Source organism: Diorhabda carinulata, chromosome 1 (assembly GCF_026250575.1).
Source record: "Diorhabda carinulata isolate Delta chromosome 1, icDioCari1.1, whole genome shotgun sequence".
Lineage (NCBI taxonomy): Eukaryota > Metazoa > Arthropoda > Insecta > Coleoptera > Chrysomelidae > Diorhabda > Diorhabda carinulata.
Window position 1 is genome coordinate 25,329,028 of NC_079460.1, and position 16,257 is coordinate 25,345,284.

The window sequence follows — 16,257 nt, forward strand, 5'->3', positions numbered from 1 at the left end:
TCATCTAGTTAACACAATCGATGATTTTAATTTCATGAATTTATTTTTAGATTTCTAAATTACAATTAATGTATTCCTACACATCTATTGCTAAATTTTCTCAAAAATGGTGATGGTGTAGAGAATTCAAGGAGTTGTCACTCGTTCCCCCAATTAAAATTTTTGGCAATGACTATATGGGGTGGATGATTGGCGTTATGTATGGTGCTAAAATGAGTCTGCTTTTAAATTAAAATCTATAAATTCCACCACTTTCTCAGAAAGTTTAGACTTCCGCAATTATTCAGGGTAGTATTTTTGGTTAAGACCCCTAAAAATAGTAGTAATTGAAAATAATTGTTCCTTTATACATTTCTCATCTTTCATATCACTAAATTGAATAAGGCTACCGTCATGTAGTGAACATTAATTTCAAGAGACAGAATATGCAGCTGTCTTTTTCAATATCCAATAAAAAAGTAAAATTACAAGTTTAAGTAGAATAGAGTAGAATCTTAATATCACACTGCCAGCTGTTTTTAGGTCAACGAACTACTAAAACTAATACATTTATAATCCCTATTCATTTTATTTATTACTCAACACTTAAATGTGTTGGCAATTACCGAATTTAAAGACTGTTTTTATTATATAAATAAGACGGGAGTATACTTTTTAGGCTTTGGTATATTTAGTTCGGTAACAATAATAATTTGATATGAAATCTATAAATCCCAAATTTCAACTCAAAATGATTAGTTGAGCATATGTTCCTATTGATATTTTTTAGGATACAATAGTTATACTCCATTGCGACTAGAATTTAAAAGTATTAGCTTTATATAACACTTAATATTCAGTTTTTCCAATATTTCACATTTGGGATTGATGAAAATCTACCTTGCACAACGGCAATATCTAAATTGATATAAAACGGGTCTGTGTACACCGTGTATACTCTTTCGTAAAATAATAAATTACAGAAAGTACAAAGGAGAAGAACAAGGTCGAAAAAACGAAAATTGGTCACGAGAAGTTGATAGGAAATTGAACGTGCTGGGAATGGGATGATAGTAAGGTTTCGCTTCAGAAAAAATCATCACATACCACATTAAAAAAACTAGGAAAATTCACCAAAGAGAAACATGAAGATAACACAGGACAAGAAACGGATATCAACATTAAGTAATATTAATATTAGAAAGTTAGTACAAGTGATAAAAATAGTATACTCGTAATAAGTAATAGCAGGTTTTTAGATAATAGTAAAGATAATCATAGTAATATAAACTTGATTAGTAGTATTAAATTTAACTATAACCTTAGAAAAAACAATATTAGGTATCTACCTAAAAGTAGATTTGATAATAATTGAAAAGAAAATAAATAGCGGGAAGGGCGGCAATATTTACTCAAACAACAGCAGAAACATATCAAAAGAAAATAATGATCAACACCAAAATAATCAAACTAAAGGAACAATAACAGAAAAACATAAGAATCAAAACAACGTATGTAAGAAGAAAAATAGAAAGAAAACAATATAATTAGGAGCATGGGACATAACTTCACTAACTGAAAAAGTACATGAATTGTAAATGGAATTGACATCAAGAGGAATATCAGAGGAATATAAAATATAGAGATTTAAAAGAAGAATCTTGAAACTGGAATTTAGAAGATATATAGAAAAACTACAAAATATTTTATATGAGACAGCAGAAAAGGAAGATTGGAGGTCAGAAACAAACCACAAGAATGGGAACAGAATTTGCTAGTTCCAATAAACAAGAAAGGAAAACAAACAAATTGCGAAAACTAGAGACCAATATGCCCAACATCAGTGTTCTATAGGATGTACACTAGGATACTATGAGGAAGACTAAGACAAGAAGTAGACAAGAAATTGGAATAAGAACAGGCAGCATACAGAAAAGGGAGACAAACAATAGATAATATTCTCGTACTAAGAAATATAATAGAAAGACGTTACGAAAAAGGAGAAAAACCGCATTTAACGTTCATAGACCTGAGAACAGCATTCGACTCAATCCAAAGAAACAACGTGTGTAAGATATTGAAAAAAATTAGAAATATCAAGAAAATACTAACTATCACAAGAAGTGTATATAAAAGAGTGCAAGGAAAAGTAGAACTGAAAGGACAAAGACCAGAAGGCTTTATGAAAAAAAAAGGGAAAAAATAAGGGGACAGTCTAAGCCCACTATAGTTAATACTAACAATGGATGACATACTAAACGAGACCCCTACAAACGAACATAGGATGCCTCAACGCCCTAATAAACTTAGAAGGCTTATTATATGCAGACAACATCGTAAATATGACAAAGATTTGGATCGAAGAGATAGAAAAACTGTATAAATTAATTTAGACAAACGAATAACAATGATAATAAACAAGAAAAATGGAAACACAATCAGACTAATAGCAAAAAAGAACAAATAAAACAAATCACAACTTTTGAATATCTTGGTATAGTAATAACAGATGACGGCAAAATAGAAGTGGAGCTTACAAACAGTATAAAAAAGCAACAAACATATATTATGCATTGAATAAAACAGTATTCAGTAAGAGAGTTATAATAAAAAAAGTAAAACTGAGCGTATACTATACAATAATTCCAACATTGACGCATGGAAGTGAAACGTGGGTAACTAACAATAAAATAGATAGTAAACGCAATTCAGATGAAATACCCATCTAAGGAAAATAGAAAGAAAACTAGTAATGATAGAATAATAATAAAAATATAAGGAACAGTGAAAAAATTAATAAACTGGTTAGGATATTTAACAAGAATGGAACAAAATAGATTAATAAAAAATAAGGCGAAAGGGACGGACCAAGAAAAACATGGGACAATACCATATTGGAAAACAAAGGCAACAGACAATAAATCAAATGATGATATTAGCACATGAGAGGAAGAAATGGGTAAATGGATAATAAATACATTTCCAATGCTCTAGAGACGGCAAAAAAATGAGAAGAAGAATATAAACTATAATAAGAAAAATAACATGGTGACAACAGTAGAAAGGCAAAATTATTCAATATCAATTCGCATAAATAGTAGAGAAAACGAGAAAGTGTTATATATAATTTATTAAAACTTAAAATCAACCCAATATCTGTTTTATTATTTGATTATACTCTATATACTCTTTAGATCGGTATTATGAATAAAAATGTTCTACTGCCCTACAGAACTCTTAGTAGTGTACTTTATTTATATACGTAAAAATTCATTTTTCATTCTGCCATAGTAATCGTTCGTAATTATTTTAAATGGGTCAATTTTCTTTTGATCTCAATAAAATTGAGTATAAGAGAAAAAGGATTTTTTAGAATAAATTACATTAGTCTGTAATTAACGGTTAATTAATGAGCCGTATTCATCAAACATTAAACAGAAAATTTGAAACGAATATTATTTTGATTAAAATCGTACATGTGATGGCTTCAGCGAAATATTTTTTTCCTGAAATTTAATTGGATTGTTTTTAATAGTCGATTGTACTATTTTGGTCGACCTCTTTTGATCTTTTCACATATAATTACATTTTTAATGATATATGATACTATAATCTAAAAAGCACAAAAATCTCTATTTCAGATATTTAGAGAAAACTTATGAAAAGGGAGGATTGAAATAACATAAAAATCTAACTAAGTACTGAATGAAAAAATATGACACCAAACAAGAATCTCAATTGATCGATTTAACTAAGTAAAGATCAGATTAATTGATGATCTAAAATCTTCAAAATCAAAAACATTAAGCTTCCTCCCTCACATTATCATCTATAAATATATAATTTTCATTAGCACGGTTAATTAAATATACACAAATGATTAAAATCCTAATTGTTTTGAATAAAATATGAATACCAATCTATACTATACTAGATTTGGCTATTAAATAACGAGACTGATCGTTCTATGGAGGAAGTGCACTGTTGTAAACAAATTAACATGATAGTTAATAAACGTCAAGTATAACCGTAGAGCAACGATTTATTGTAAAATTTTATTGCAATTGACACTTGTGATTCATCGAAACAAGTGTATAGCAGTGAATGTTTTTCGCGTGCTTCTGCTTTGAGTAGTTCCAGGATGTAGTATAGAAAAAATCGATAATTTGATTCAATAGATTAAGTATTTTTAAGTTTGCTGGAACCGATGAAGAATACGTTCGAAAGTTTTAACATGCAAAAAATATGTGGTAAATTGGGTTCATTTCATTTTGTCTAGCATCCTCGTGCTTGACTATTCGCCGAATGTTGCGCCGTGTGATTTCTATCTATTTCTTAAGGTTAAAGCTGTGAAAGGTGAAAAGGTACGAGTACTGAAGGAGCTGATAAAAAAGACTTCTAGCATAACGGAATATTCGCATATAGCATTGTAAGGATAGAAGAGGGATAATATGTGTGATTTTAAAATAAAATATTTTACAGCGTCACTAACTTTATTTAATAGCCAGAGCATCAACTCAACATTTTCATGATAGATAAATAATATGTGACAGTTTTTAGGATTTAATTGAAGTGTAGTTTTATAATGCCCTGATATTCCCAGAAATTCTTATTGCCGTCATGTTTTGTGTAGAAAAAGTAAATCAATTACAGGCATCAGAATGTAAATCAAACATACACATTTATAATATCACATCTGGTTAAGACTTGAGAAAACGCAACCGAAAAAAATAGTACAAGACGAAAAACATCCGATTACTTTTAATCTCTTCATTAAAACACTTTTGAATGCTTGTTAAATATTGCTGGCTACCTTCTGAAATTATAGATTAGAAATAAACTGAGATCTATTTGTTTTTATTTAAATCGAATATTGTCTGAGAATAATCAAACTGTTTTGCCATTCCAGCAATAATTTTTCATAATCGTCCATTAAAAAGTCCTATAAATTATTTTTACAGCTAATATGGATACGTTAGAATGTACTGTTTACAGAGAATCAAAATGTCCTAGTATCAAACCATTTATATGAATGTGCTGAAGTGGCAGTTTTGTTATGATAAATGAAAATATTTGCTAGAAAAAATTACGTATTTAGTTCGTAACGCAATAATTTTTTTAGGTAATCTGGTGACAATAATAGCTCTAATAAGATGTCCAAAATTAAGAATCCACGCTACAACTGCATTCGTCTTATCTCTTTGCATCTCCGATTTGATATTCTGTTTAGTTAATCTACCTCTTACTGCCGCAAGGTACATCTATCAAGCATGGGTTTTCGGAGACGCTCTGTGTAAACTATTTCCGGTGTTGTTTTATGGAAATGTTGCCGTTTCCGTGCTAAATATGGTAGCAATTACCTTAAATAGGTAAGTAGATTACATAATCCTATTTTTACTTAATCAACCATGCATGGAAAAATTTTCCTGTCATATAAATAATTAGTTTGGTGACTACAGCGTATTGTATATTGGTTATTGTTCTACGAAACTCTTATATTGCTGCACGTTTTCATTCGATCATGTAGCTAATAAATGATGGAATAATTATACATAGTGGCTCAAAACCTTTTTCAAAGTAGAGAATTGAACAATCTAACTAATTTTCAAATAAAATATCAATAATATAGTAGGTTATTTGATATTAATTTAATTTATTATAAACATAAACTGTATGCTTCACAAAACATAATTGATATCAACATAAAGTAGAATGTAAAGAGAAGTATCTCTAAAAAAAATTCTGGAGAGTATTCTTGGTAGAGAAAATTTTGAAATTAGAATAAAAAATAATAAAATCGTTGAACTGGATAACAGCGAGCAAATCAACGAATTACCTGAAAGATATCTCCTAGATTTCTTTGTCTCAATAAATCAATAAAAAAGAAAGATTTTCCTTTCTTTTTCATGAATACATTTTTTAAATCTAAAATGATTAGAAATGTGAAATGTATCTAAAAGAAATTGATATTGTACAGCTCGATTTTTTTCTAGATAGTAAATGTTACTCTAGTAATATAATAAATCAATTATTTTCCATTTCTTAACGACCAAACCGTTAAATAGATGATATAATTTCTCGAAATCAAGTGTAAAATATTTCTGTCAATCTTCTTCTTCTTCTCATCTCTATTGGCCTTTTGTTTAACGACATACAGTCAAGGCCACCAGCTTGCTTGAAGAGTGTACCGTACGATACGTCTGAAGACCTGCTGTAAGCCCTCAAGAGTAGGAATAGGTAACTACAAAGGGTAACAAACGCCCTCTGGTGGATTCAGGACATTACACAGAGGGTCACACACGGAGATTAGAACAAATCAATTTTATTATTATTATTATTATTGTTACGAACGCATCTCCGCCCTGGATTCGGATCTGTCTAGATGCATTGGAATTCTAAAATTCTATATATGTTGCTTATTTTTAATAATTTCTGGGAAGATTCATTTGTTTTGTTTCTTTTTTTGCTAAAAATTTTTGACAATTCTTTTGGAATATATATTTTAAGAAGAAAAGAACCCTAGACAACCAAGAAATCCCTAAATTTTGGGGACTCAACCGGGATGAATATGGATCAACAGTGATCAGTAGGGCGAATTGGGATCAAGGATCAAACGACGTTAAAAAGGTTCAAAAACGACGTTAAAAAAGTACAAAACCTATGTGAATAACTGTAGACCGACGTGGAAAACACTAGAAAGACGTAGAAGCTTGAAAATAAACCGAGGGCTGCACACCTCAAACTTGTAATAGACTTTCCGTGGTTAAATTGATTATTAGAGCTGTACACAACCGCAACATTGTAAAAAAAGTATTACGAGAAACGAGAGGGGTAACCTGCTAATTTAAAGAAGACTACACTGTTGATATTCCGGGCTGATCCATCCGAGGTTGCTGGAGCCGGAAATATGTAAGCCTGCCAGTTCAAACCTGGAGGAAGCCTGACATTCTAACAATACTTACTATATATACTAACAATATAAAAAAAGAACAGAGTACATTTGTACAAACCACAATTGTCAAAATTTAATTAGTTTACATAAATTACAAAATATTTTCTGTAGCTAAGGTGAATAATAAGTTTATATTGTATTGACTGTAATTGACATTTTTGAGGATAATTTGATTTTTCCTCTGCTGTGAAAACGAGATATTTTTTATATTTGTCTTCTGAGTAGAAAGAAACAGGATTAAGTTTTAATTGTAACGAAAAAAAAAAGAAAAATATGTGTGTATAAATACGTTTGATAGTACAAATATTAGTTCACACATTTGATTAGACACATGCCTATTTTTACAAATACACGGAACTTTTGATTGAATTTCTGCAAGTTCTAAACGAAAGACAAAGAGTTATTTTTTTCTACTTTTCCAGATTTTATATATTTTGCGTAGAATAAATCTATTATTTTAATCATGACAACGTTAGGTTCTGTGGGTACCATTGGTCACAATATTACGCATGCAAAACTAAAAGTTGTGAAAGTTTTACATTACATTTGTTTTTCTAATGACCGCGAATCGAGAAGAACTCGTAAGGCTCTGGGGTTTTCCGGGGTTCAATTTTCGTCACGAATCTGTTGAATATCTGCATAGAGTGGGGAAAGTTCTAGATAAATTTGAACTTCCTGACGTGATTGCTGTTTGTCAAATACTTGGTCTAAATTATACAGACGATAAAAATGACGTAGCTACTTCAATTTGCTCCTTTTTAATAAACTTCTCTCAACCAATTGATGAAGAAGATAAAGAGGATGATCTAGAAAGCGAAAACGACGAAGAAGACGGATTAAATAGCGGAAAAGATGAAGAAGACGGTTTAAATAGCGAATACGACGAAGAAGACTGCTTAAATAGCGAAGGTGAAAAGATGAGAAACGAAGAAAAAAATGATTATGACGAAAGATGAACATCAGGATTAAGACGAAGAAATGAAGAAAGACGAAGAGATAAAAAAGGACGATTATTTGGTGAAAGACGAAGAGATGAAGAAAGACGAAGGGATAAAAACGGACGATTATATGAAGAAAAACGAAGGAATAGAGAAAGACGAATATTTGAAGAAAAACCTGAAGATGATGGAAGACGAAGAGAGGAAGAAAAACGGAGACTAGAGGATATGCATGAGCTAGAGAGAGCGCGTGGATTTGAAGAGAGACGACGGTATGAAGAATGGCGAAGAAGCGAAGAAAGGCGTGAAAATGAAGCGAGAAGGTGAAGTGATGAGAATACAGATGTTGGCAGCAGAAAACGAGATTGCTTTGCATTAATTTCGCATTTACGCAAAGAAATGTTTACGAGATCTGGCTAAATTATTTATACAATCTGAAAAGGGCATCAGAAGTTGGTCTGAGCTTAGAAAAGATTAGTCGAAGAGTTTGGAGTGCATGTGAATAGTGCACAAATACATAAAATGCTCTAATCAAAGTGTAAGAGATATGATGAAACTGTGCAAAAATATATGATCAAGATGCGAAAAATTGCTAGTCGAGCTAATATAGAACAAGAAGTTGTTATTCAGTACATCATCGATGGTATACTCTTCGAGTAAAGTAATACTCTACGGCGAAAAAGATTTCAACGAATTCAAAGAAAAACTATGAGCGGATAAAGAAGAGTAATGCTCATGCACAAACTTTTAAAACAAGGAAAGAGACATTTACAAAAAATAAAGTATCTATCGAAAAAGAAAACATCAAGAGAGAGATACCCAAGAAATAATTCAAAATGTCAAGAAGGAGAACAGATTCACCTGTTTCAACTGTGGAGGAATAAGAACGTTGCAAAATCTACTGCTGGAAATTCTAGCGTGAATGTAATAGAAACTCTATTTGATACTGGGAGTGATGTTTGTACGATCAGAGAAGATCTGATGCCTGACAATATAATGTTAAAAGGATTAGGTGAAAATACCAGAGTGAAAACACTTGGATCATTTAGTATTTAGGCTGAGATCAATGATGAAGCGTTCGATCTGAAATTCCATGTAATTCCCGAAGTAGCTACATCCCATCGGGCTATAATTGGAAACAAAATTTTGAAGCAAGCGAGTGTTAACATCAGTGACGATGGTATAGTAATATACAAAAAGACGGAAGAAAACTCAATAACGCATATTATTAGTGCGAATTAGATGTATAACACATAAAAAATACAAAACATAGGGAGGAAGTGAAGAAATTAAAAGAAAACTACAAATCACTCAAAACAAAGACAACGAATATTGAGATGAAGATTGTACTGAAAAGCGAAGAACCGATTTATCAGCGGCTTAGAAGACTATCAGCACCCGAAAAAGAAGAAGTAGATAGACAGATAGAGGAATGGTTGAATGTTGGAATAATCAAACCGAGTTGTTCGAATTTCGCGAGTCCTATTGAACTAGTGAGAAAAAAGGATGGCCGAATCAGAATTTGTTGCGATTATCACAAATTAAACAACAATATAATACGCGATAGATTTCCACTTCCCCTTGTTGAAGATGTCCTAGACAGCTTACAGGGAGCAAGGATATTCAGCACCCTTGATTTGAAAAATGGATTTTTTCATGTACCTGTTGAAGCAAGCAGCACAAAATATACTTCTTTTGTAACGACGAATGGCCAGTACTAAATGTCCATTTGGAATGTGTAGTAGTCCAGCAGTTTTCCAACGAATCATCGCTCATACCTTCAGGGAGTTGACTGCTAGAAAGTATGTTATATACTACATGGATGACGTTATCGTGTGCGAACGAAGAAGAGGGGATGTATTAAAGACAGCTGTAGAATATGGACTAGAAATAAAAAAGAAAAAGTGCCAACTGTTGAAAATCAAGGTAAAATTTTTGGGATTCATAGTTAGTAACGGAACAATCCCACCAGAGGAAGCCAAAATCTAGCAGTCAAGAAATTTCCAGAGCCGAGGAACCAGAAACAAGTCCAATCATATTTAAGCCTAACCGGATACTTCAGAAAGTTTATTACTGGATATGCCTATATCGCAAAGCCTCTGAGTGACTTACTCTGCAAAGGCGAATAATTTAAGTTTGAATCACCATAAAGAGAAGCATTCAAAACCTTAAAGGCGAAACTTATTTGTGAACCGGTGTTGCATATTTATCATCAAGGAGCTTATACCGAACTACACACCGATGCAAGTATACATGGGTATGAAGCATGCCTTTTGCAGCGATCTAGTGACGATTCAAAGCTGCCACCCGATATACTACATGAGTAGAAAGACGACCCCTGCAGAGATGAAGTATACAAGCTGTGAGCTCTAAGTACTTGCCATTATTAAAAGTGTGAGAAAATTCAGAATCTACTTACTGGGAACGAAATTTAAAATAGACTGTAATGCATTCACAAAAACCATGGAGAAAAGGAAATTTACAACATGAGTTGCACGATGGGCCCTGATGCTAGAAGAATTCTAGTATGAAATTGAGCGTAGACGAGGTACACAGATGGCTCACGTCGATGCTCTTATCAGGAATCCAATAGTACTGACAATTGCTACAGAATGTGGAATTCAAAGAATTAGACAAGCACAAGAGAAAGACGAGTACGTTAAGGCGATAAAAAAGATTTTGATTACAGAAGAGTATGAAGATTTTTATTTAGAGCATGATATATTGTATAAATACAAGAATGGATTAAAATTACTTGTTGCTCCAAAGAACATGCAGATTGAAATAATAACAAAAGCCCACGAGATAGGACATTTTTCAAAGAAAAAGACAGAAGAAGTAGTAAACAAGGAATTTTACAAACCAAGACTAAAAGAAAAAATAGAAGCGATTAAAAATAACTATAGACCTTGTATATTAGGGAATAAAAAGGAAGGAAAGAAAGAAGGAATGCTTCATCCTATACAAAAGCTAGAAGGTCCGTTAGAGACGTATTATGTCGGCCACTTAGGAACAATGAAGTCAACAAACAAAAATTATCAGCACATTTTTGTGGTAGTTGATGACTTTTCCAAACTTGTGTGACTTTACCCAACAAAATCAACCACGACGAAATAAGTAATACCGTTGACTTGAAAAACAACGTAAAATGTTTGAAAACTCTTCAAGGATAATAAAGTGGAATCGCCATAGAAAAAATAAAATAAAAACATATTGGAGTATTATATCATTGAAAAATTTCTCATTACTAGTAACGCAGGAAGAAACCATATGTTTTAAAACTCTAAGCTGTATATTCAAGTTTTCGATTTGTATCGATATTTTGTTCTCGCCACAATGTGTTCATTGTTTTAGTAAAGTGATGTATACGGTTTCTGATTATTTATGTTGTTTATAGATTCTTTATTTGACTTAGGAACAGATTCTTTCATTTATGTTTCTCAGTTGTACAATATTTAGTGTCCACAACATTTTTAAATATATATACTGTACTCTTTCCTGTTTTTACAATTATCAAACAAAATATACAAAATGCAAAACGGAACATCTTTAATGCAATAAGTCAATATTTTCCTGCCAAAAAACATTTGTATGAATTAGTATTATTATATTAGAATGTAAAAGTGAAGAATTTTGTATATACTGCGAACAAAACGGTTACAAATCTGTGTCAAAAGAATGTCATAATTACCAGGATCAACTAAGAAATAAAAAAAACCATGTCTGAACAAATTATATTATTTAAACAAGCGGAATCTTTGGTTGATAACCAAAGCTACAGTAAAACTGTAAAACTGACTCAAACAATATATACAATGTATTAAACAACATCACCAGCTTCCCACATATAAATGACGGTAATGATAATGAAAATACCCTAGGTAATAAAAACATACCTAACCTCCCAAAAAACGCAAAGCCATTTCTCCCCTTATAGTTAACAAACCTCTTACCTTCAAATCCCAAACTACTAGCAACTCTGTCTTGCTAACCCCCATGATTTTCAATTATACAAAGAAAAGCTAGAAATCGAAATCTTACTTCTTACTTATCTTACTCCTCAAATAAATTTAATTATCTTAAACGATGGCTCGCCAACAAAAGTAGGTCAAACGAACGACCTTCGCCAATAGACCTCACACTAGTTTTATCCCGACAATATGTTCCATCACCTATATTACAATCAAGAAAATGGGTAGAGTCCTCTGCTGATTGGGTGTGTGTTCAAGAATACATAGTAAACGAATTTGAAAGTAACGATGTTGACTCGTTAGAGTCTTTAATAGAAATAATAAATAGAGCAACATCCAATACATGAAATGTCGTACTGGCGGTTTTAAAAAAGTGTCAAAACCCCTTTGGTGTGACGATGATTGTGCTCAAACTATAAATAACTTAAAAACGCTTATCAAATGTACCAAACCACTGCAAACTTAGAGAATTATCTTTTATGGCAAAATATACTAGCTAGAAGCAAACTATTATTCAAACAAAAGCAACAGAAATGTTGGAAAAAATTTGTCAGCAGTTTAAACAAAAACCGGCCGACAGCAAAAATTTGGGATTTTGTTAAAAAAATATCAAACAAAAACTCAACTATGAAAACACAGCCATTACCAGAAAGTTTCATAAGCCATATATTTGACAACATCTTCCCTAATTTTGTTCCAAATATAATGAAAGAACCAATTGAGAGCCCTAGCAATCATCCCATCGATAAACCCTTTGATATCCTAGAACTGAATATTGCAATTAAATCCACAGGATCTACAGCTCCCGGTAATGATAATATAACATATGATATTATCAAAAATATAACATAATAACGATTGGTGGGTGGAAGGTAATTACCTTAAACAGCTGAAACAAGTCTTATCGACGTCTATCTCTAATGTCCTGTATAACAAAAACTTTTGTTTGTTAAGATGATCATATTTATACTATACTATTATACATATACTATTTTACCCTGCACAAAGTACGGATTTAGGAGGGGCTATGGCACATTGGATGCAATAACTAACTTAGTAAACGATATACAAATCACATTTTCAAAAAACAAATGTGTTCTGTTAATATTAGTAATTTTTTTATTTTCTGTTAAAGTTAATGTTCCTAATTTCATCACTTGAACAGCCTTTGATGCTTCTATGAGTTTGTTTCCTTTTTTAACGTCTTTTAATGATTCCAAATAGCGAATAGTTCGACGGATTAGTTTGTTCGCATATACTATCGTTACACTTCTGTTCTGTAACGCTTCAGACAAGATGGAAAGTTCATACAAAACATCATACATTAATGCCAAGTTAATTATAGACTCTTTAGTCATGATATATTTTTTTAGACCAATGTATACACTCTGATCAGTTTTTGAACGAGTTTCATCAGTTGCGGCTTGATTAAAATGTTCAGCAAGAGATTTTAAATTTTGCCAAACTGCATTAACAGTTCTGAATGAACTAGCAAATTTTCCGCGTTTGATTCTAGTTCGCATTGATTTTTAGGAGATTGATGATAAATGGTATATAATTTATCCATAAATATGTGAAAAAGGTTAATACCATTTACTTTGGCGACAGCATGGTTAACAGAGAGCTCCAGACGATGATTTAAACAGTGCCACGTAATTATTTTTGGAAATTTATTCAATAATTTTGTAGCCACTCCTGACCTTTTTCCTAACATTACACTTGCTCCGTCACTGTTAAATGCAATTAAATTTTGTTTCAAATAATTCTCGTCGAAGCCATATTTTTCCAAATTATTCAAAAGGTATTCTGTAATGGTGGATGATGTTTGATCGGACAATTCTATTAAATCAAAAAAAAAGGAATCGTGATTGGCTGATTTTATTTATTTCGAATTTTAAAAATATAATTAGAGTAGATTTTTTACTTAATGTTGTTGATGCACCAATGAAAATCGAAATCTTTCCATTTGTTTTAATAATTTCTGAACAAATTCTTAATTTCATATTTTTGGATATGTGATTAATTATATTTGTGCAGGTATATCTGGACCGTAAACCAGGTGCCAAAATTGTTCCATTTAAATCTTTCAATTGCAATAAATTATAATAATCCGAATATGGTCGGTCGCGTTTGGCTAAATAATAAGCGGTTCTAAATACTAAAGACGCGGTCTTAATAGACGCCTTATTTAAATTGTCTATTACGTTTTCTATTGGCGGATGCTGTTCGCTGTTTTCTGAATTAATGTGCGCTGTTATTTTCGCGTGTTCAAAAATTTTTTTCTTAATGACGTTAACTGCGATTTTTTATCTGTACTGTAGTAAGAAACGGATGTGGAACTCCATTTCTTTGAAATATTTACACCACGGGTTTTAGATACCCCTAAGTGCTGTATTTTGTTACAAAAAGAGCAACCGGATTCGGAAAGTAACCAAGGAAACTGTCTTTTCTGTTCTAACCACATTTCCGCACTCCAAATATTAGGCCATGAGACTCCGTCAGAATCGTTATTATTATAAGTACTTGTTGGCGTTGACGTTGATGCTATGGCTGCAAGCTCAACAGATTCCAGTTGATAAGCGTTGAAGTTGGTGTTGGATACTTGGCTCAATGTTGCATTTTCCCGGGTCATTGACTAATCTTCGCTGCTAGTTTTTAGTTTCTTTTTAAAAAAATCGGTGATGCTACTGTTTTTTCTTTTTTCACTCATGTTGAAATTACTAATATAATAAATACTATTATTTAATAGGAAAAAAAACGGACATTTTTTTATTAATTAGAAAATGAAATATACTCACACTTTAAGTTTATTAGATTAAATATTATAGAAAAATGCAACTACTACATACTTATATGTAGCGCTCACGTTATCTTGTAGCGAGAGGTTCTTAGAAATATACGAAATTGACACTAACACTTTTTAATCGACACTTTGACTTAAGTAGCGTAGGTAGCGTGCATAGAATATTTTGCTAACAGTAGTACTTATTAATCTTATTATTACATTGTATGTAATAAAAGTTTTAATGCATACAATAGTTTTGTGTGGCACTTATTCACTAACTAAAACTTCCACTTTCTATAAATGTGCTGTCACAAAGATGGTTTGACACTGCTTAAAAAAATGGTTTCATATACTCAAATTCTTACACAAAGGGTGAGAAATGTAAAAACTACAAAGATGGGAATTTCCCAGCAATGCACATTTCAGAAATTTAAAAATCGGTACGTTTGTCGGCGTTTTTCTTAGCATCACTGTAATAAACTAATAAAGTTTAGAACATCAAGTTTAATTCCCATTGAACCGGTTCAAAAATCGATTCACGTATTTGTTTCGGTTCGGTTCGAGTTCCGGTTCAGCAGAAAAAAAAACGTTCTGTGGCTGATGGACTTGCTTCCAAGCCATTTTCTTTAACACACACACAGTATTATCATTGTTCACGCCAGAATTAATTCAAAACTCATGAAAACTGGCAACGCTGTCCGACCAACCGACTACTGAGCGAATAGAAGAAATGAGATATATAATAAGTTCTGTTGTTAAAGCTATGTAAAAAATTTTCTTACAAATAAATGTTAATGTGAACGTGTTAATAATAACTATAATACAAAACATGGTCCTTACGAGCGGATTATAAACAAAACCAGTGAAAATTCGCAATAAACAATATATTATTAACAACTATAACCCAAAAACAATTTACCACGTGCTGCAAGCAACTATCAACGAGTGCAAAGTGATCGACCAAACAAGTAGTCGATACAATATCACGGCGACCAGACATCAACTCAACTGGCCGACTAGTTCAATTGCAAGAATCAGGCAGTTCGACCGAAATCAGAGTGAGTTTGTTCCAAATTATTTATTTCCGAATTTTTCTTTCCATTTGCGATTTCAAAGCTTCTCTGTTTGTGCTTGAACAATTTGACAATATAAAATGGCAGAACTTGGCAAACTAATAAAGAAAAGAGGTGTAATTAAAGCTCAGTTAACTATTTTCACAAAAGCGGTAAATGAATTTGCAACTATATCTAATTTAAGCCAAACAGAAGTTACAAAATTAAAAGATAGGTTACGTGATGCCGAAAATTATCTTGACGAATTCAAATCATATCAATTAGAAATAGAGTTACAGGATGATATAAATTTAGATGAGCAATTAATCGAACGAGAGAGATTTGAAAATTCATATTATGATGCAATCGCTGTTGCTAAAAACATTTTACAAAGCTACAATAATCACGATAATGATACAAATCTTAGCGTGATTTCAGACAAAGCTTGTTGTAAAAACGAGGGTATAAAGCTTCCGGATATATCACTTCCTAAATTCAGTGGAAACTTTGAAGATTGGTTAGAATTCAGGGACACATATAAATGCCTTATTCATGATAGTAAAAAATTAGATAATATTCA

At 31.8% G+C, this 16,257-nt stretch overlaps 1 protein-coding gene across 1 annotated transcript in view; it reads left to right on the forward strand.

Annotated features, from left to right (window-relative positions):
- The window catches only part of LOC130895265 (protein trapped in endoderm-1), a 54,884-nt gene that overhangs the window by 19,918 nt on the left and 18,709 nt on the right, over nt 1–16,257 (forward strand). The window contains exon 2 of the mRNA XM_057802490.1: nt 5,102–5,348. Within this exon, the coding sequence (XP_057658473.1) occupies nt 5,102–5,348 (247 nt within the window). The remainder of the gene's footprint in view (nt 1–5,101; nt 5,349–16,257) is intronic.